The 24,017-nt window shown below is 34.2% G+C and overlaps 1 protein-coding gene and 1 long non-coding RNA gene across 8 annotated transcripts in view; one reads left to right on the top strand and one right to left on the bottom strand.

Moving 5' to 3' along the window:
• LOC143255821 (serine/threonine-protein phosphatase 2B catalytic subunit 2-like) overlaps nucleotides 1-24,017 on the bottom strand; it is a 146,588-nt gene that overhangs the window by 84,726 nt on the left and 37,845 nt on the right. For 5 of the 7 annotated variants that reach the window (XM_076512113.1, XM_076512115.1, XM_076512114.1 and 2 more), the window contains exon 2: nucleotides 11,073-11,276. In XM_076512113.1, the coding sequence (XP_076368228.1) occupies nucleotides 11,073-11,276 (204 nt within the window). Of the gene's footprint in view, nucleotides 1-2,706; nucleotides 2,828-3,224; nucleotides 3,244-11,072; nucleotides 11,277-24,017 lie in introns of those variants that run through there. The other 2 variants (XM_076512120.1, XM_076512119.1) reach the window with 2 other exon arrangements.
• The window catches only part of LOC143255823 (uncharacterized), a 32,181-nt gene continuing 11,656 nt past the window's right edge, over nucleotides 3,493-24,017 (top strand). The window contains exon 1 of the long non-coding RNA XR_013030854.1: nucleotides 3,493-3,583. This is a non-coding gene — a long non-coding RNA (uncharacterized LOC143255823). The remainder of the gene's footprint in view (nucleotides 3,584-24,017) is intronic.

Raw genomic sequence — 24,017 nt, 5'->3', positions numbered from 1 at the left:
CCATCATTACCCACCGTCAACTCTTGAAACAATCTTTCACTGATAAACAGTAAGAATGACTGTCACATTACAATGCCTTTTAGAGCTGAAAGGGCAAGTACTTTTAGCATCGGGGTTTCGATCTCACAATCTATGGATTGCGAATTAAGTACACTGACCAATCAGTCATTTTAGGCCCTCACATCACTATTCTTTACTTGCTTTCAATACTCCATCTCATGTACAAAGATTACAGTTTTCCTTTTAGCGTTCTAATTGCACAGAACTTCATACGGCACTTGACCAGAATGACTTCGTTCATTCTCTATCTGCTTGAACGAGAAGTACAAACGGAGGCTCCAACTATAGGGTGAACCTATACCCTTTAGCTCCGTTTCCAGTGAGTGGAATACCTATTACATCGTGTACCTTCTGTTCTGGGGCACGTGGAAGAATTTTGCCACTAATTCGTGTAGTGGAATACCACCTGTTACAAAACGCTGCATACTGCTTTCCATGACTGGAGTACGACTTGTTCCTTGTTTGTTTGTTTTTTATAGATGATCGTTGTTCTAGTCCGTAGTTGATCCACATTCCTTTGTTTTTCTATTAAATACAACGGATATAGCTCCGTCTTGGAAATTCCAAATCTGAACTCGTCTTTATTATCTTAATATAACTTTCAGCGCCAATAAGGACTTTTACAAACTCTTCTTAATAGCGATCAATATTCCGTGGCATCACACTACCTACACAAACCATACAAAATCAGAATGCACCTCTGATACACGCCCTTCAACCACATACATGGCTACGTATTCACAACATATTTTTTATCTTATTCTTGGAGTATATATTCAATTTCAAGAATAAAACGTTCTGCACAATATCGTAATGAAAGTTGACTGAACAATGATAGAGGAAAAAACATTGTGTTGTACAGAATGGAGAACATATACATACATACATGGTTTAAAGTTGTACAGAATGAGGTACAAATATATACATGGTTTCTTCACTGGGCTTTACAGAATTCACTTCAAAAGGCTATCATCTAGTTATTCGACTGGCTTATTTTGTTTGTTTGGAATTAACCACAAAGCTCAACAGTAGGCAACCTGTGCTCTGCACACCACGGGTATCGGAATCCGGTTACTGGGATCGCAAGTCCGAAGACATAATGCTATGCCACTAAGGGGCACTATTTGGCTACGAATTTTGTTTCATTATCTTAACATAATACACAGAGCACTTATACCTAAATAAATAAAATTAAACTTAATAAACAGCTTCATTTAGTATTTTTAATGCACCTGTAACGCATATTTCACGTGTTAGCATCACTGTTCTTACCACAAGTAATGTTGGTATTTATAAATACCACCACAGTGCTGGTATATACCAACTGAAAATAATTATTCGTTTGCATACACAAAATAAAAACACATTCACGCATTGAACTTGTAGTTCTCTCTCAACCAGCGTTACACATTGACATAAGTAACGCAAGTACAATACATCTACACATATATTCACGAAGGCAGAATCTAAAGAAGTGAAACCCACACAGCGGTGGAGATAAACCATCTATCGTGTTTATTCGAAAGTATCATAGTGTACACACAAACGTACGTCCTTATATTACCGAAGGACCAGTTAGTTGCTAACTGTTCTGTTATGCTTTTGGTTCCGTTTAATTTCGAGTTCAGTTGTTAGTATGAAATGAATAAATTTATATGTCAAAAGTTTCCAAATCATACCGTGGAAGTAATATACTGATGATGGCTCACAATTTCCAAACTGGAAATATTTTATTAAATCATAATTATATAGCTGTTTTCAGAAAGTCTTCAAATCAAATGTAATTACAATTTCATGCAAATACGTTTTAAACAATGTGGTGCACTATTATAGAGCACAGTTTCCGCCAATTCTAGGTTCAAAATATTCAGTAATAAACGTGTCTTTAAACCATTAATTAACGGTACAAATGCGTGGTTCCTCTACGTAATACGTTCCCTTCTCTACTAAACCAAAAATTGGGTTCACTTGATAACTCATACGACGCGTAGGAAAACATTATTTTAAAGCCATTTTACCATGCTCATAAACCTACCATGGTAGCGTATATTGTTCGGTTTCTATGTTATCAATAATTTTACGCTATCATTTAAGCCCTTTGCGAATATAGTGTCATTTCTCTCTTAAACAAAGCAATTAAGGACATTACATATATATATGCGTTACCTTTCGGTAGGCTTATACATTACTTCTGCTCGCAAACATCCGAAATCTTAATAGTAATGCATTCTTTTAAAATTCATTCCAGTGGCAGTAATTTAGAACTGAAGCATCTCCATGCAAATGAACACTAGTCCCTTCATATAATCTACATGATCAGTTAACTGCAGAAATTGGCTACTTGAAGAATCTAACATCAACTACCTAAGAGCGACAAACTCGTCCTCAGGAGATTTTGTTTGCTTAGGAAACTTGCGCAAAACTACACAAGACCTATCTACAATAGCTGTCCCTAATTTTGAATTGATAGAACAAAACAAAGGCAGGCAGTCAACACCATCCACCGTCAACTCTTGGGCTACTCTAATCAAATATTGAAATTTGACAGTCACTCTAAATGTGCATTCAAGTTTTTATGTCAAAGGGACGCGAACCATGGATCATTAGATTCATTATCTGACACATTAACCACAAAGACATGCTCACCCTAATGCTTTAACTCCGAATCTTAATCTAAAGGAGACGTGACCTTGCAAACCTGCATCTACATGTTCTAGAACACCACCACCAGTCAATCGAAACGGTACTTTCAGTCAATCGAAACGATACTTTCAGATGAGAGTAAGAGGTCGGAATGGCAACATTGATAAACTTCTGTGTTAACCTTTACGAATTGTCACAGATAATTGACGACCGTTCAGTAAAACACATCTTTTGATTTTATGGCTCATGAGGTCCAATGAGCAAACAAACATGTCACGTCATATAATCCAATTAAAGCAATGATTGATGCGCACTTCGTAAGAGAAAACACGATATATGTAATCACATTAACTTAAGCGAAAAGATATGGATTACAGTAGCTGCTAATCGAACATTGGACGATACGCTTTAAAACGTAACGAAGATCGTGCGAACTGAAATAAACTCAGCGAATACATATATGTAACACATACTATTCACCCTTAACTAGATAATACTATTGACGATTAAAAAACACTTACCAGAACAGGAGATAATTTCAGTGTTTTGGATATAACGTAGAATAGCACAAAAACCAAATACATTACACAGAAAGAAAATGTTCACGTTTTCGTCATTATTTGTAGCATCTTAAATCATTCCACTGTTTCGCAGTTCCGTGATTCGATTACACACATTTCTCAACAACTCGTTGGCATGCATTACAAATCATTTAAGGAAACAGCCCCTATATATATATATATATAGCTGTGTTTCCTTTTTTTTCTTTTCGTGTTTAGTTCCTGTAGTGTGTGAAACAGTTCAATTATTAGAGAGAAACGCGAAAAAATATTGAAATGAAAGAAGGGGAGAAGGAACATCGTAATACAGTAGAATGTAGGTAAGTGTCGGTGATTTACTGTACAAACGTAAGTAAAATGAAATTATCAGAACTGAATCTCGCAAAAGAGAATGACGTATATATACAACGGATATAACCTCCATTTGATAACCAAAGTAAGATTTACTAGATGAAAAAAACAAACTTAAAATTAAATTTGATCACAACAGAATATATAAATATTGACGACATTGCACAAGGTTCTAGAAAGTACCGTAAAACATTAAATATTATTTACGTACTCTTTAGCTCTCACAAATGTATTTACACATAAGGTGCGTAATAAAAACAGAAGAAAACAGCTATTAATGTTACCATTACTCAGTAAATTACTTGTGTTAAATATATCTCTGATAACATTAATATATAAATAATTGAAATGGGTGTAATATCTCTACATCATGGATGGCGAAAAACGAACGACTCGAAAACATTCAAAAATGACTTCGTGAAGGTTGTTCCTGTAATATTCCATGAAGTTTAGGTGTTTTATCTTAAACATGTCATCAAACTGGTGTATGTTCGTTGTTATACAATACATTTAATATGGCATAAGCTTTCCCGTCTGACTGCTTTCCATAAAATTAATTTTTTGTTACAGATATTTTGTGGCAAGTTGTCGATCTTCTAGGAGTTTTATTTTTTATAATCAGCTCTGTGCCAGTTTGCCTTTGTAATTTAACGGTTTTGTCGACATTTCTGGAGTAGTTGATTTAATTAGAGTGTCCTTGTAATTCTTTCCAAGGTCAGTTTTTGTTTGTATAAATAAAGAATACAACACTTTAATTCCCATCTAAGAATTGTTCACGTCAATTACGCCCAACAGCAAAATTATTACAGGTGCGTAAGCACAAAACTGGATTTCTGGATAACTGCACACTCCATAACGTTTTGACTAATATACCTGTAATAAGCTACCTATGTTTAAAAAATAAATGAGTTTACTAAATATACATTTACTGCTGAAACACGTTACTGGGACAGGTCAATTATTCAAAGGCATGTAACTGAATGTTAGTTTTGAGTATTTCTTAAATGTATTAAATATTCTTTTATATTACTTGCAAACAATTCATTTATCAGTACTTTAGGAGTTATGAAGCCGCTATATTGTCACGGTGACGGAGCATTACAAGTTTGATGTGTTACAATACTATTATTGACTGAAATGAAATTGTATAGAGAACAAATTACATTCAGGTGGTGGACAAAAACAAGTGGTCTTTTTGAAAATGTTTTTAATTTGTTATAACTTTTATTAGATAACTAAAATGTATGTGAAACTATGTTGTTGTTTTTAGAATGCACTCGACGAAATCTGTTCAAATATAATTTCAAATCTTAACGCTCGCTTTCGTAAATACCTAAAATGTCCATGATTCTAGTTGTATATTCTCAAAAATTTTGTGCACCTACTGTAGTTTCTTAAATCTTTTTATTCCAAGTGGCCCACCAGGGTTAAGACGCTTTACTCGCAAACTGAAGATCGCGGTTTCGAATCCCCGTCACACCAAACATACTCGCCCTTTCAGCCGTATGGGAGTTATAATGTGACGGTCAATCCCATTACTCGTTGGTAAAAGAGAAGCCCAAGAGTTGGCGATGGGTGGTGATGACTAGCTGCCTTCCTTCTAGTCTTGCACTGTTAAATTAGGAACGGCTAGCGCAGATAGTCTTTGTGTAGCTTTGCGCAAAATTCAAAACAAACCAAACAAATTATTCCAAGTAGTCTACAAAATCACCAAACAACTTTCTCTGCAATTGTGAAGTCATTAAAAGATATCTTAGAAATAAGAGAATTGATGTCCTGGAATGGCCACGTCAATTACTTGATATTAATACAATTGAAAATATATGGGGCGAGTTAAACCGATTAATGAAAGATCACAATCTAAACAAGGAAGATGGACTTTTTAAAGTACTCGAAGAAGGATGGCAGCCAATCACTCAGGAATGTCTACATAAACTCATTGAAAACATGCCACGTCGATGTGAAGCAGTAGTGAAACTCAAGGGAATGCCGACTAAATATTAACTTGTGAAAAACCTGGCTTGTGTTATTTTGAGTTTCATTTTTAAGTTTGATTTTTGCAGAGAAACGTGTTTGATCATTTTTGTGGGCCAACTGAAATAAGATCTAAGAAACTACAGCAGGTACACACCATTTTTTATGAGAAAATATACCTAAACTCACGAAAATTTCGGGTATTTACGAAAGACAGTTAAAATTAATATTTGAGCTCATATCTGAACAGATCTCGTCGAGTTCGTCCCAAAACCATATAGTTTTACATATTTTACTCTTATTTGATAGAAGATATAACAAATTAAAAACATTTTCAGTGGGAGACCACATTTTGTTGCCTAGTCCCTGAATATATTAGCGCACAGGCAGTTTTCTTTTCAACATTTATGTGCTCTTTGTCAAGTTTAGCGAAGAGTAATAATCATAAATACTTCTACAGAACCAGGAATAAGAAGAAAAAGTTTTGTGTTTTTTTTTCATTAACCGATTTTTTTTTTTTTTCTATGCACTTTACGGCTCTCCATATACAACAATCGGCTTCCTATGACGTACTTTAAAATAACAATGATACATATGCATTTGGCAATCCTAACTTGACCGATTTTGACTTCTGTTTTAACTTGTATAATGGATGTTAATACTGAAACACTTAAATAAATCAGGAATAAATGTAACTTTGCTGAAGATTTGTATGTGATAAAGGGTTTAATCCAGATGTCACATCAACGTTACCACGATGATTGTCTATCTCTCAATGCATTGACATTGTTTCAACACAGCATGACAGTCCTCTCTTCTGCAACCTAATATCTACTAAAGGAAAGTTTGTTTCCTGGTCCAAAAGCACAAACTTTAGGAAAACCCACGTCATTTCTGACGCAAACTGTGTTCCCCAAAGACCTGGCTCAGCATTCCAGAAGCTCGCATATAGCAATTGCTTCAGGTTTATATCTTTTGGTCATGTTTTATTAATTTAAGCAAGTAATGCAACCAAAACAAAAATAATGTCTTATTATTTCGTCACTCAATTCATTGAAACCTGTTATTACTCTATTTGTACGTTTAAAAGACGTAGGAAAATTCTCGAGAGTTAACAGAAATGTCAGAAGTCACTTTCTTGTTCCTCACAAAACATTGGTGATGACATTCTTTATAATGCTTACATTCGAAAGAGGGATTTATTTATTTATTACAGGAAGAAATTGATTCAGACAGAATGGGTGGTAGATGGCTGCAATGTAGCCATCTACCACCCATTCTGGTTTATTGATCTGTTTCTCATAATTCAGACGAAGAAGAAAAACTGTTTGTGCAACTTTGAACACAAACCTATAACACCATTCCACTGCAGAAAAGTGTAACAATGTACACGTTAAAACCTATAACACCATTCCACTGCAAAGAAGTGTAACAATGTACACGTTAAAACCTATAACACCATTCCACTGCAAAGAAGTGTAACAATGTACACGTTAAAACCTATAACACCATTCCACTGCAGAAAAGTGTAACAATGTACACGTTAAAACCTATAACACCATTCCACTGCAGAGAAGTGTAACAATGTACACGTTAAAACCTATAACACCATTCCACTGCAGAGAAGTGTAACAATGTACACGTTAAAACCTATAACACCATTCCACTGCAGAGAAGTGTAACAATGTACACGTTAAAACCTATAACACCATTCCACTGCAGAGAAGTGTAACAATGTACACGTTAAAACCTATAACACCATTCCACTGCAGAGAAGTGTAACAATGTACACGTTAAAACCTATAACACCATTCCACTGCAGAGAAGTGTAACAATGTACACGTTAACACCTATAACACCATTCCACTGCAGAGAAGTGTAACAATGTACACGTTAAAACCTATAACACCATTCCACTGCAGAGAAGTGTAACAATGTACACGTTAACACCTATAACACCATTCCACTGCAGAGAAGTGTAACAATGTACACGTTAACACCTATAACACCATTCCACTGCAGAGAAGTGTAACAATGTACACGTTAACACCTATAACACCATTCCACTGCAGAAAAGTGTAACAATGTACACGTTAAAACCTATAACACCATTCCACTGCAGAGAAGTGTAACAATGTACACGTTAAAACCTATAACACCATTCCACTGCAGAGAAGTGTAACAATGTACACGTTAAAACCTATAACACCATTCCACTGCAGAGAAGTGTAACAATGTACACGTTAAAACCTATAACACCATTCCACTGCAGAAAAGTGTAACAATGTACACGTTAAAACCTATAACACCATTCCACTGCAGAGAAGTGTAACAATGTACACGTTAAATATTCACATGTGAGCTACTACAAGCGACACAGACTATACAGTATTCAACAAATATCACTCTGTTGGGCTTCAATCATTCCTCACTTAATGTACTTGGCGATGAGAATGTACAGCTGGATAATGAATAGCCACGTGCAAAACAGTAGTCGAATTACAATTGTTACAAGGTTTTCCATTCCACAAATAGCCTCACTGTCTCACTTAGGTGTACAGATAGAGATCCTGCCAATTTTTTTATATTTTTTCCCCCACATCTGAAGCAAACGAAACACAAAACTGTCGTATTTTGCCTTGTTACCTAATTCTTCCTGATGTAAAGACATGCGCACGCCTGATATTTTACAAGCAATCAAGCTGAAGACTGGCACACTTCCCGCCACGCCTAAAACAACGTACGAAACCCTACAATTAAATTTATAAGAGCTCGCTATGAAAAGAAACTCGTTCTCCTAATATTACAGTACTGTATATATCACATAATTATATAAATTTGATGAGCTTTCATTATGCTAATGCTTGCGCCACAAAAAAGGACAATGTTCACTTCATCTTAAAAATTTCAAAGGTACAATATGAAACACAAAAGAACAGATCTCATGTCAGCGTGGGTTTAACTTTATGTATGTGAAGCAAATCTATTTGAGGTTGAAAGATAAAAACTCGGTAAAATATTATTTCCTCACCTTTTCTGCTGTCCCTCGACTACAAAATCGTGTATAAGAAAGGTCTGATATTATGCCAAGTAAAACAAAAAACATTTAGCGTTTAGAGTTTTTGACAAAAAAGGAGTAATTTTTTTAAATCACCTCTTTTAAGGAAAATTTACATCGTTTCTTCATGTTAAACAAAAGTCTTTGTTTAATTTTTTAATCAAAATGACATAGAATTTATGACAAATTAAAAGAAAGGAAAATGAATTACGTTCATCTCATTTTTATTCGGAAATCTTTATGTTTTGTATGGTCGAAAAAGGATAATTCGAAACAAAAATCGCCAAAAAGGTAAAAGAGGCGGCTGAAAAAAGGATTTTTTTTTGTTTTAATTTCGCATAAAGTTACACGAGGGCTATCTGCACTAGCCGTCCCTAATTTAGCAGTGTAAGACTAGAGGGAAGGCAGCCAGTCATCACTACCTACAGCCAATCTTTGAGCTACTCTTTTACCAACAAATAGTGGGATTGACCGAACGACTGAAAGGGCGAGCATATTTGGTGTGACGGAGATTCGAACCCTTGACCCTCAGATTACGAGTCAAGTGCCTTAACCACCTGGTCCTGGAGAAAGGAAGTTGGTGGAAATGCTAAAGATGTTTCTTTTCCCACTTAGCCTTAGTAACAAAAGTAAAAAACAACAACAAAAACTGAGATACAAACAGTAAGTCTGATAGTTCGGAATTAACAACAAATTTAGACAATGGGCTTTCTGTACTCTGCCCTTCACGGGTATTGAAACCCAGTTTCTAGCGGTGTGAGTCTAAAGACATACTGCTGTGCCTCTGTGGTGAGGAAAGAGATAAATTTGTTTATTTGTGCTTCTAAGCTCAAACCTAGAAAAGGTGATTTCTGCGTTGTCCTCACTACGGGAATGGAATATCAATTTTTAGAATATAACCCTTCAAGCTGACCGCTGGGTCATTGACGGGGGCCAAACAATGAGGGTTAGCGATCTTATTTCAAAACCGAAGGTCCAACAAACAAATAATAAAGTTGTCGGACATGAAACGTTTCTCTCATTAAAGGTTTGAAGACATATTTTTGATTTGAAATGTTTTTCTCTCTATGGACCAATTGCAAATTTTTAAGACTTCGTCCAGTATTCAATATTAGACCACAAGCGCATTCAACGCACAGGGAAAACATAAAAAACACCGGAGAGTGAGGAGAAAAAAAAAAAAAAGAGGTCATATCTACACGCCTACCTCCTTGGTCATTCTTAGGTGGGTCGTAAAGATACATTCCAGATTTTGTAATAAATCGGTACGGTCGTTTCCCACTTATAAACGGACACACGCACGGGCTTTCGTCAAATAATGGTCTAGATTTAGATTTAAAACAAATAATAACGTAATAACTATTAAGAACGAAAAGAAAGATGAACAACATATACACACATATTACTAGCTGATGAGTGTACCTTTATAATACATACGATGACACAGGGGCTAGTTCTTGATCCGAACGATGAAGACCCCATCCCCTATTTCACTCCCCCAGATTCCGTAAAAGGGCCATGGTTCATTAGCGATCAATAAAATAGTATGAGAGACCTCTCCCCTTGGGGGTAACCATATTGGATTAGCTTTGTCTGTGTGGTAAACAGTTATCAGCTAGTGTAAATATATTACAATCACACTTACTCACAAGCCACATGAGACTATCCTACAATTAACTAGTTTTTGTTAATATATTTTAAACATGCATATCATACATAAAATATACATTTGCTTTTCTTACATTTAACACAACAAGATAAGCAAATTATATATATATACGTATATCAGTAACTCCCAAAGGAATATGTACGTAAAACGATGTTTTTATATAATTTGTCTCCAGTCTGTTAAAACTCCAGTGGACTTCTTCCCTTTTACTTGGTACCTAATTTAAACAACACTCTGTATTCCTGTAAAACGTAAGTTGAATTTAGTGGCCAATCAGATTAACGAGAGTTGTTGAAGTGTCATAGCTATCGATGGATACAACTTGTTTTGTTGTATGTATTTTCTGATTTTTATACAATAATTTATCTTTATAACTCTGGGGCAGCAAGACTAATTAGGTAGAACTTACAATTACTTGTGACAATTTTGTGTTTTTAAAACGCACGACAAATTAAAGAAACCTAAGAGCACACCAGATAGTAAATGGTCGCACGAGAAGACCTTTAACTATCCTGGTGAAACTTTCCTACATTTTTGTAACAGTTATACTTTGGTATTTACAATCTATGTGTAGTTTTATAACAAATACATACAGCAAACAGACCTTATTTTAACACACATGATGATGCCACGTTAACTTTGGTAAAACGTTCTTTTATTCAACATTTTTCGATTCAATTTTAGCTGTTTTCTAAATTTTGAAAATGTTACAGTGTGTGTGGGATACCTCCAACATTTATGTCCATAAAAAACATACCTGTTACAGGAGCTTCTATATCAATCATTGTTTTCTCTTGGCGTAACAATGCAGCTCCTTCATTGATGATACGCAAGGCAGCAGCTTCTTCTATCCTACCTTCCAAAACAAAGTGTTGTTTAAGAACTTCTATTCGGGGCTTATTAGTTTTTGGATCGAACACTTCATTCATTGTCAGTTTATGACTAGGGGGAAATGGAACACCTAGAGAAAAACAGAAAAGATGGTTAACTGAACACATTCACTACAAAGCGTAAACTATGTAAAACAAACCAATTTATTAAACTACTCTTTAGGAGCTTTAGAAAAGACGTGTGTGTGTGTGTGTGTGAGACGATAAAGAAGTAAAATCTCGGAGAAAAGTGTATGTATTTGAAAAAATATTCGTGTACCTGTATTTTTCATTTATGTCTATTTCATTTTTGCATTTTGATACAATTATAATGCAACACTTAAATGATACCATGATTCCTAATCATCGCTTGGGTAAAGATGTCATTATCTGTCCTCTCAAACCATTCGAGGTTTTAAAAATGCTTAACACTCCTACGAAAAGTGGGGCCTAATAGGCCCCAGAGCAACTTGAAAGGTTATTAATATTAGGCTAATAATTTTGTATTTAAATGAAATTGCCATTTAAATCCATTAATGAATGGATTAACGAGATTCCCACTGTCCCTATCTACTATCTAGCGAAACCACAGCCAGGGGAACGGGCTTGGAGAAATCAGGACTAGAAACGTCTTTTCGTAGGAGTGTTAATTCTTTCACAGCTCTGCATATATACATAATCATATATATGGATATATGGGCAAACACAAACCAGATGAATCAAAAGCCCACTGAGGCGATAGGCAAATAACTGAGAGATGGAAAGGTATCAAAAATTAATTATTGGTTGTATGGAACGACGTATTGTGGGTCAACTTTGTCACAATACTACTAAGCTCATTGATACAGTAAAGTGTCAAATGAAAAGATGTAGACAGTAACTAATGAAATATTTGAAGTAAAAAATTACCAAAATCTCTCCATAACACCAACAGTATGGAAAGAAAAGAAGACTAAGTAAACATCTTATTGGTATTTCAAAAATGGTGAGAAATAATCAACAGCTGTGTTCTAAGTTTGGCTAAAATATGACGAATGCCATTATGGCGAATTCACTGTCTAATAAAATATTCTCTGTTTTTAGAACATCAACATGACGTACATGCGTAAGTTAGACCGTAATACAAAACTGGTGATACGTTGCCTATAATCTAAGGGCCGTTCTTTGATCCGAAAATCCATTAGTCCATAAATACAAACTGAATGATGGAAGGATCGAGCGTGAAAAACTGAACAACCTAGAAAGCAACAATAATAAAAATATTATCAATATATCTTGTTACAGTTGATTTTGTAGACTTGTAAGTTTCGTTTTAACTACCTTGGAATGTATTTTCCTCTGAAAGTGACAAGATAATGGCTTTATAATGACAATTTTCTCTACTGTCATGCTTATAACAGTAGAAACCGTTATGTTAAAATGACGATTTTCACGACTGCTATGCTTATTACAGTATAAATCGTTATATCAGAAAGACGATTTTCTCTATTGTAATGCTTATTACGATAGAAATCCGTTATGGTTATTACAATTAGTTTTATAAATGTATTTAATAGGCTTTATTTTACTTTTACTAGTAATTTTACTTGTATCTATGCCTGATGACAATGAGATAACTTAGAAAACACCGCCATGTTTACTTCCGTTGGCAAAAGTCTTCTGCCATTTTATCAATTGCTTCCGTCAAATTACTTGAAACCGTTCGAACTAATAAGCCTTCAAAGTAATAAAACAACGGACAACTGACATGACACCTGTAATCCCGTGTAAAGAATGACGTTAGTCTGGAAACAGTTGGACATGTTTGACAATCTGCAATTGTCTAAGTATTCTTACTTAGATGGACTGGGAGCAGATACATCATAATGTCCGTGTGCTTTTATTTTAACATTTTTTTTATAATTCTGATCGTACGAAACTGCGATGACATGATTATACAAACTTCTGACTATGCACCTCACACCATACCTGGGATTTGGGTAATAAGCAGCTTTTACAATGATCAGATATTGATCTTCTTTTGCACAACTCTGTACGCATGGAAGAGAAGCACTTTTCTCCTTGAGAAGTCCTTTTGGTAATTTGTGCTTTATAAGGCTAGAGTATATATACACTTGCCATTCACATTTTTGGTGTAGGATACATATCATCCTTAATGTTTGTTCGTTGGAGTTAGCGCAAAACTACTTGAGGACTAACTGCGATAGCCGTCGCTAGTTTTCAAGTGACAGACTATGTGGAAGGCAGCTAGTCAATACCATTCACCACCAACTCATGGGCTACTCTTGTTACACCAAGTGATGGTATTTGACAGTCATTCTTATAACACTTAACACACCCACGGCCCCATGCAGATGGCGTTTGTTTGTTTGTTTTTTGTCATGAGAACAAGACGCGAACCAAAGACTGGTAGGATCAATGATACTCTTATAGGGTATGTCCACTTAACCTCATTTCATATTATTAACAATTATTTTACTATGCCTTTCCATTTCGAAACTATTTAATTACCCTTTATACAGGTACAGAGGTTAGGAATATAACGGAAATACCTGTTAATTTCAACATTATATGTTAGTCCACAACAAGCAAACAGTACAGCACTAATACGACGTTAAATTGATACAACAAAGTGTTATACATTACATAATGATTTATTTGTCCATTCGTACATTAAAGCTTCTTGTTTGACGTTTTCAGAAGTCATATGTTGTCACTGTCTTTCCGTGAAAGGATAAGCCCTTCACTATTCCATCAAAAACAAAACTACCCATACCATCAGTTTCCATCATGCTTAACTAACTGCACTCAGGGTTTATAAACTTTTTTTTTGTTTGTTTACGCCGCATATAAACTCGTCCCTTTTATGAGAATTATGTAAACCGTTATTCATCATGCCAAAACAACATTATTTCTTTGATCTTCTGTCAAATGTTTACATTCTTGGGGCCATTTTTCCCGGGTTTCTGCATTCTTTTTCTTTGGTGTCACTAGATGATTCAGTAGGTTAGAACTACCACGGAAACCTAACTTGTACAGTTCATCGAGTGTTTTTACAGGTTGCACTGAGCACAGTTTTGACGATGCAGTCTTGTTTATATCTCAACACTTGGGTTATTGCTCTTCTATTACGTTATATTTGGATATCAATGCTGAAATCACTTTTGACACTGTTCCTTAGGATACACTCATTATTTCAGGTATTCGTATCACTGAGGACCCGCCAGATGTTCACCTACTATCAAAATACTTAAATATATGGGATGTTTTCTTGCTCTGTCCAACCTCCGTGTGTGTGTGTGTGTGTGTGTGTGTGTAAGTGGACATACATTATTTAATATAAAAGAACAATCTTAATATGTGGCTTAGTAGTTAGCGTGCTGGGCTGAAAGGTTTATGGTTTCAGCGGTGATATGTTGCTGAACATGCGCTGTTCTTTCAGCTGTAGATGCATTTAAAACTGAGTGGTCCTGTAGTTTAACACTCCTACGAAAAGTGGGGCCTAATAGGCCCCAGAGCAACTTGAAAGGTTATTAATATTAGGCTAATAATTTTGTATTTAAATGAAATTGCCATTTAAATCCATTAATGAATGGATTAACGAGATTCCCACTGTCCCTATCTACTATCTAGCGAAACCACAGCCAGGGGAACGGGCTTGGAGAAATCAGGACTAGAAACGTCTTTTCATAGGAGTGTTAAACAGCAAACAGTACTTCCAACTGCACTCCCTTTGGTCAAATAGTTATGAATTGAGTAGTTACGCCAAACCTTGTGGTTTCTGATCCAGCCATTCAAACGCATGTGTTGTATAAGATGTGATTACAGTTTAAAATACTATACCAAAATATGCTGATGTATCAAGTGTCTAGTGGCCGTCATCTTTGAAAAAACATCACAGTATTACAGCTATACACTTATCATAAGTTTGTTTCGAATATTTGCGCAAAGCTACGCAAAGGCTATATGCGCTAATGTCTCTAACTTTGAACTAACAGACCAGATAGCTAGTCAAAAGCATCCATTTGAAACACTGAAGTATTTCAATCGAATAGTAGAATTTGAACATCAATCAGATAACTCACCCACGGCCCCAAAATTCGGAGCACAAATTTGCAGTAACGGGACGCTAACAACTAGACTACACGTGGCCCCGCTCCTGTTAAATACAATGGATTAAAAACATGATGTGTCTAAAATTTGGTCTCCTTTGATCTTGTGGTCAAATATACAACAAAACACACAAATGTTATGATAATAATATGAAATTGGTTTAATAATACATAACCTGGAAACTTGTTATAAAGATCTGTGTTAATATACAGTTCCACATTTACATTTTAATAAGGAAAACGAATGGAACCCTTCCATATATCATTAACAAGCAAATAAATCGTTCCTACTTAACAATGCTAATTTTATTTATTCTATGAAAATTATATAAAGTGCATTTTACTCCGCAATATGCAAGTATATTTTGACATGCTTTTTGTTTGAAGTTAAGCACAAAGCTGTACAGTGGGTTGTGGTCTGCCAATAGGAGTATCGAAATCCGGTTTCTAGCGTTGTAAATCCACAAACATACCGCTGTACCACTGGAAGGCGTTTCAATAAGCAAAGCTAATTAGAGTTAAAAGAGATATCACAGAGTGTTGCAAGAGCTTCCACTAATTTAGTGTTAATATATAATTATAGCATGTCGCAAGACCTTCCTGTAATTTAGTACTAACATATATAATCACAACGAGTTGCTAAAGCTTCCACCAATTTATTGTTAATATATATATATATCAATAGCACGTTGCAAGATATTCCTCTAGCGTAGTGTTAAAATATATAATCACAGTGTGTTGCAAGAGTTTCGTATAATTTTTTTACTTAGTTTCACACGCAATGTACCAACATGCAATTAATTTTTATGGGCCTACAATGTAACAGCACAATAGGACGCCAAATAAACTCTTGCATGAAGTGGAAGAACACGTACGAGACATCCTGGTTCTAACATAACAAAGGGTTATTATTAAAACAAACATTTACTATTCACCAGCCAATGCAAAAGTTTGATAAAAATACGAGAATCAAAAATATCTTTCGAGTTAAGCCTGTTCTGAATTAGTATGGCTGTCGTAGTTGGAGAAAGCATGTCGTGCACAGAGTTAATAAAATAGTTTTGCATGTGTTCTTATCTCGATGCACATCCAGTGACAAGGTTATACAGATTAAACTATAAGTTGATCTTAAAATGTCACGCACGCCGGGAAAATACAAACGCAATATCAGTTTCTTTCTTTATTTGGATTCTTTTAATAAATTCATGATATTAAAATTTAAAATGCACTCTTCTCTGATCACATACAAAAATTATATATTAATAGAATGTTAAAATACACTGCGTACAGGAAAAAACATCGTTTCAGAACCTAAGTTGTAGACGCACTTCGTGTTTAAACACATGGCTAAACAATGGGTTACCTGCACTTTGCCCACTGCAGATATTAATTACGTTTCACAACAGCCTTTGCTTTTTAATAACTGGTTTATATATATGTAGTATATTTTTACTTATCACATATTTTAACATTCTAATATATTTTATTTTACATTTCGCATGGATTTATTTCTAATATTAAATTCGAATTTCCATACTTGTTTTTAGCGTTTAATAAGTTATCTTAAAATTCAAAAGTCAAATCTGCATATACACGGTATTCCCCCCCTCCTTCGGTTTAACTTTACATACAACTTACAACCCTCGCTACAACTATACTAGTTCCCATCTTTTATTTTGAATTTCTCAAATTTTATTTTTTTTAAATGTCACTGACTTTACGATCGAGTTGAAATGTATGAAATTCAATATTTTGAAACTTAATTTTAATATAATGTTTGTCTTACGTTTATAAGTTCAAATAGTATTTGACTTTATACCAAAATCTTAATTTTACACCTTTAACTTTACATTTCAAAATAACCTGTAAGGTTCATTACTTTAGGCTATAGGTTAAGTAAGAAAGTGTTACACTTGAATTTTCAGTTCTTTATAAAATGTGTATTTTTTTCTATTCGATTCTGAATTTCAGTTGAAGCTTAACATTTTTTCTGGTTTTTAATTTCCAATTTCCAAACGAGTCATCATAATCAAAGGTAATCATATGTCAAAACAATTCTGACATAAGTAAGGTAAAATAAGACCTCAAGTCGATAATCAACGCATACATTCAGCGATTGTTTTTGCTCATAGTATATACATTTCATAAATTCTGATAAAGAGTATTCCGACTGTAAACAACGCATTTTTATGGAAGGTGTTATAATATATTTCGATTTCGTTCCCAAACACACAACACTCATACCACTAACGTAACGTATCTATAAGTATATATATATATATATATTCACAGCTTGTTAGATGTCAATAACGAATACATAAATTATTTAACTATGACACTTTCTTACATTAGAAGACAAACTGATAGTAACTACAGAAATCTGTATATAAATCTGCCATACTTTTGACTACGTAACTGTTTAAGCAAAACTTATTGGAAAAGATGTATTAATATTTCATTCTGTATTCGAAACCAAAGTATTATCATATATATTGTAAAACACTGTATATTCTTTTTACTGTTGTTAACACACGTATACTTACATGTAATTTGATCATTTCAAAACATTCTTTAGGGGGGAATTCATTACTGTTTGCATACGAATAGAAAGCCACACCGACTATCCACACACGTCAGCATCATCTCTAATTGGCTGGTCTAAAGTTTGTTGTGGGCCAGTAATAGTAACTTATGTCTCTAAGTGCAATAAAAATAACTTTATTCTTAAACTCTATGAAAATTTTCTTATGACTGTGGATACTTTTGTTTTCTTTCAGTTAGTTACTTATCACAACTAACATCCTTAGCTGCTACGTATATAAATAACGCTACCTACCTACACTGTATTAATGTAACTAAAAACATCCTTCTAAATATATTTGCCTTTCTCTCTCACATTTAGTCTACGACACCCTTATAGAATCTTAAAGGTTATCTGAGTTTTACGCGTTCAAATTAAGAAAAAACACGAAAAACATAACAATACTACTTTTACACAAACACTTAAATATAAGAAGCTAATGAATATATACCACCGTTTAATACCATTAACATATCCAGCCCTTAATAATTATGCAATTAACAAACGGCACATGAAAATACCTAAGCACTATCAACCGTGTAGTTGTTATACAACAACAATCCTAAACGTACATTATAGACTTCTGTACAAGTATTCACTTATTTTCGAAAAGTTTGATTAGTGCCTCGTGTCACTTGTTCATATTGGTATAACACTAAACAGAAAATACGTTGTATACTCAAGCCCTAAAAGTACCAATGATTCAATTAATATCTTCATGCAGTACAGCAATATAAAAACTTCTGTTTCTGATAAACACGTTGAAAAGTGTATTAACTGTCTGCATGTTATTCAACTGTGTTCATTATTACATATATTATTGGTACATCTAAAAGAAATATCACATAGACGGAGTAAAATGTTAATTTTTAATATATAATCAAAAACTTTACTTGTATACGTAAGTGCAAAATAAAATCGCTTTAAACTGCAGTCTTCGTCGCATTATATCCTGGTGTTATGCATATCTTTATAATCTTATATCATACAGTGACTGAGAAGTCGAGCTTATGGTTTTAAAACTCGGGTATCGTTGTGTACAGAGGACTGATAGCCCATTGTGTAACTTTACGATGACAACTTTGAATGAAAACTACCAACGACCCATATTCTAAAGTTAAGGTGGTGACTTAATCTACTGTTCTAACATCGATTGTAACAACACCTAATACAGTAAGCAACTGATGGAGAATCCAACAAACAGATCAATATACGAAATTCAGTGTAAGCAACTGATGGAGAATCCAACAAACAGATCAATATACGAGATTCAGTGTAAGCAAGATATCAGTGTAAGCAACTGATGGAGAATCCAACAAACAGTGTAAGCAACTGATGGAGAATCCAACAAACAGATCAATATACGAGATTCAGTGTAAGCAACTGATGGAGAATCCAACAAACAGATCAATATACGAGATTCAGTGTAAGCAACTGATGGAGAATCCAACAAACAGATCAATATACGAGATTCAGTGTAAGCAACTGATGGAGAATCCAACAAACAGATCAATATACGAGATTCAGTGTAAGCAACTGATGGAGAATCCAACAAACAGATCAATATACGAGATTCAGTGTAAGCAACTGATGGAGAATCCAACAAACAGATCAATATACGAGATTCAGTGTAAGCAACTGATGGAGAATCCAACAAACAGATCAATATACGAGATTCAGTGTAAGCAACTGATGGAGAATCCAACAAACAGATCAATATACGAGATTCAGTGTAAGCAACTGATGGAAAATCCAACAAACAGATCAATATACGAGATTCAGTGTAAGCAACTGATGGAGAATCCAACAAACAGATCAATATACGAGATTCAGTGATGGCTTTTTTTAATCGTTACACATGCGTGAAATACTCGTAATCAATAATATAGAAATGTAAGAGCTTAAACTGATAAAACTGATGTGTAGATTAATGAATAATATTTATAACAACAACAAAGGGATTCCTAAATAATACCATTATGGTAGCTAGACCAAGGCCAATTTCTAACTTATCGATCGACCTCTTTAGATCCGTCGTGTTTTAGGTTTTCCGATTTTACTTGAATTTCTCAAGCATTTTTTTTAACCTAATGATAACCACATCTCTCTTGTTATTGCTCGATGGACAAGAAACAAAACTCTGCTCCTTATGGTTGTTAGGGTAAGGTTATTGAAATTTTTATTAGGTTTCAGCTTTGATTTCTCCCCATGCTTACTTGGATTATTCAAGCTGTTGTTTTGGCAATTAGATATTACTGTAGATACGCTTTCACAAAATGATACGTTTTTATAGAGTCGCTTGGCTTCTGTCTGTAGTTAGCAACATTTACGTCAGAAAGCTTATTACTTATACGAATTATTCAATTATTAATATTTTACAGTTGAGTAGTCAATTGAGAAGACCCCCAGAAAATTATCGTTGTATTTTTTTATAATTATATATGCCAGTGGAAAGATGTTCAAAATTATTTCATCGCGTCTCTCAAATTGATTTAGATTCTCCAGTCGTTACTTTTATTCATTAGACATTCCTGTGGAAAAACATTCAGAAAAATAGTTGCATTCACATATAAATACTAGGATGTTCTAGTTGTTAATATACACTTTTGTGTAAATGTTACGTTTGTTATAACACAAAACTACACAATAGGCTATCTTCGCCCTGTACACCACAGGGAATCGAACCTCAATTTTTAAGGATGGAAATCCGTAGATTTACTGCTGACCAACTGGGGGACCCGTGGGAAAGCTTTCAGAAAACATATCACATTTTTAATGTATAAACACTGGTGTGGAAAATATTTAAAATATACCATTGTATTTTTCCATATACGTAAATACACTTTGATTTTCCGCCGTATACGTATTGTTTTTGTTTTTCAATCAGTCAAATCTGTAGTAAAGCTTTAAAGAAAGAGTGAAAAAAAATACCGTTATGTTCACTTTGGATTGGTTTTAATCGATAAGCTGTATGATATAACTGTTCTTCGTGGAACTTTAGTTCAGTCCTATTTTTCCTTTAAATGCAATCTTCGTCTGAGCACAACTTCAAGGAAAGTGGGAAGAAATAGCTTAACTACCAATTACACTAACTGTTTATCTATCTACTTGTTTCACGTTCTAAGCAAAATAATAAATATTATCATTATAAGAACGACTGTTTGAAAATTAAGAACACGAGATATGTTAACACTCCATCTGGTGACGAAACTAGGTTGCAAAGAGAAAATATTAATCACTGTCAACAAAAAGCAATTACGTTAATTTGCAAAACTTGAATATCGTAAACAAAAAGTTTGCAAAGAAAGTAAAGGTGATTAGCACTAGTCTTTTTTATTGTTAGGTATGAAACAGAAAACCTAAAAATAAATTGTCGTATCAGGTGAAGTAATTATTTTCAGATCGAAAGTTATATAAAGACCGCACAAAACATCAATACGCGTTAGGTTCAAGTGTATGTATTTACAACACCATTGACGCAACATGAACGAAATACAAAATATCTCTATAAAGAAACCACTAAGCTGAGCATTCTTAGCGGCAATCCTGATTTTCTTTGATGTTAAATAAAACTGCAGGACTTAGAAATTCACTGAAAGATTAGATGGATTATCAAATACTAATTTAAAGAAAACACATACACACAAATATAAAACATGAAACTATCTCACCCATGCTATATATCATATATTGGGTTGAGGAATAATTCGTGAGCGTATTTTCAAGTTAACAAAATATATTCATAAATGAAACGCTTTCGCAAAATATTTCATGTCATTTGGTAGATAATTTTTTGCTCTAATAGATGGTGTGTTTGATTTTCATGTCTTTAATTTTTGCTTTCATTTTCAGCTCATTAAATGGAATGTCAAGTGGACAAAATCGAGCATTTTCGACACCATCTGCTTTTCGCATTTAATTTCTTGCAATTTCGTTTAAAACAATGCATACTATATACCTAGGTATTACATGAAATAAAGTATCATAATAAATGTTTTGGGTGTAATGTGTTCATGCATTGAAGTATTGTATAGTCTTGCATGTAATGCTTGAATGAAATTATTTAAAAACGCTCACGAATTATTCCTCAACCAAATACATTAGAGGAAATTAATACTGATAAAGTAAATAAAATCAAAAGGGAGAACGGCATTAAAAACAGCAATTCCAAACCTATGACTAATTATATTAGTTTGTTATAACCTAAAAACTCAAGCCGAAATAAAAATGCATTTAAAAATTAATAATTTAATAATAATAATACTTTAATTAGTGCAAATATTTTATCAAAAATATTTTGCCTTTCCAATTTACGGTTTACCCTTTTTTAATAGTTTGTTAATTTGAATTTCGCGCAAAACTACTCAAGGCTATCTGCACTAGCGGTCCCTAATTTAGTAGTGTAAGACTAGAGGGAAGGCAGCTAGCCATCACCACCCACCGCCAACTCTTGGGCTATTCTTTTACCAACGAATAGTGGGATTGACCGTAACGTTATAACGCCCCCACGGCTGAAAGGGCGAGCATGTTTGATGAGACCGGGATTCAAACTCGCGAACTTCGGAATACGAGTTGAACGCCTTAACCCACCTAATTTTTTAATAATAATGTACCATACCCTTTATAACTTCGAAGTTATTCAGATATTGTAAAATCTGGAATAAATTACAATATTTTATCAGTAATGTTGAAATACTGACACAAAAATTAATAGTTAATGGATTTAATAAAGAAACTTTAAATAAAGTTATTAAATTGTTCTGTAAGAAATATAAGAATGTATTAAATAAAAAATAGATAAAAAGTAGAGAAATTTTACAAAAAAATTATAAACTATTTTTAATGATGAATAAAGCCATTTAACAGCTTGGCACTACTTTATGAATATGTAACATTGCTGTATATAAAGGGTTGTTTAGAACATGATAGTCATAGTAGACTTAATAAATGGGTGGTGGTTGGGTGCTATACTAGTTTATTTAGATAACTGGATGAGATTCTTCATGCCAGTATAATTCGTTTACTGGGCTACCAATTAGTGCCTTTTTACCATAATGGGGGTTGGAATGCTAATTTCAAAAGGCAAGTTTTAACTTCTTAACCCCAAATGGTGGTACCTTATTTTTATTTTTCAATTAATTTTTTCTTCTTTACTTTGGAGAACAGTCACCTTCCCACGACTGTCTGCAGGCAGTGAAAGGTGATATAGATGCGGGACGTTTGTGTTTGAGTACTCACATCTCGTTCTCCTAATATATATTTCTATATTCATTGCTACTCGTTTATTTTATTTATGCGAGACTCACGAATGGAAGTTAACACTGATAGAAAGTCTATCCCGACCGCAATATGGGTCCTAATCTCTCAGTCACCTCCAAAATCTAGGGTGCATTTTATATCCCACATTATAGCTTGTACAGTAGGATCTTTTTAATTAGTGCAGCGTTTTTTGTTTCAGCTTGTTTTTAGGTTATAACAAACTAATATATGTGTGTGTGTGTGTGTGTGTGTGTGTGTGTGTACTCAAAAACAGAGCTCACTACAGTGCTCTTGTTTTGACTTGGTTTTGAATTTCGCACAAAGCTGCACGCTATTTACATTAGCCGTCCCTAAATTAGCAATGTAAGACAAGAAGGTAGGCAGCTGGTCATCATCACCCACCGCCAACTCTTAGTCTTCTCTTTTGTCAACGAATAGTGAGATTGACCATCACATTATAATGCCCCCACAGTTGAAAAGGCCAGAATGTTTAGTGGCACGGGAAATTGACCCTCAGACTGCGAGTCGATCACCCTAACAACCATCTGTTCATGTGGGATCCAACGAACTCTTGAAAAGGAATTCATTAAATAATAATGAACAACTATATATATTGCATGAAAGTCTGCATGCAAAAGCAATGTAACAGGAACACACACTATTTACGAATTGTTGATATTTCGAAATGAAATTCGTCAAATATGAAGACGACCTGAACTCTACATGCGAACACAAATTGTTTGCAAATTTCTGAAACTGTTTAATACAAATCATAAAAAAATAGTAATTAACACCATGTTACTACCATTTTACGAAAACTAGAACGTCAAATTTTTATCCTTTAAAACCACTGTTTTATTCGTTTTTTTTTCACATTTTGC

This window comes from Tachypleus tridentatus, chromosome 7, assembly GCF_004210375.1.
Source record: "Tachypleus tridentatus isolate NWPU-2018 chromosome 7, ASM421037v1, whole genome shotgun sequence".
NCBI classification, from domain to species: Eukaryota; Metazoa; Arthropoda; class Merostomata; order Xiphosura; family Limulidae; genus Tachypleus; species Tachypleus tridentatus.
This window is presented reverse-complemented; position numbering and strand designations above follow the sequence as displayed.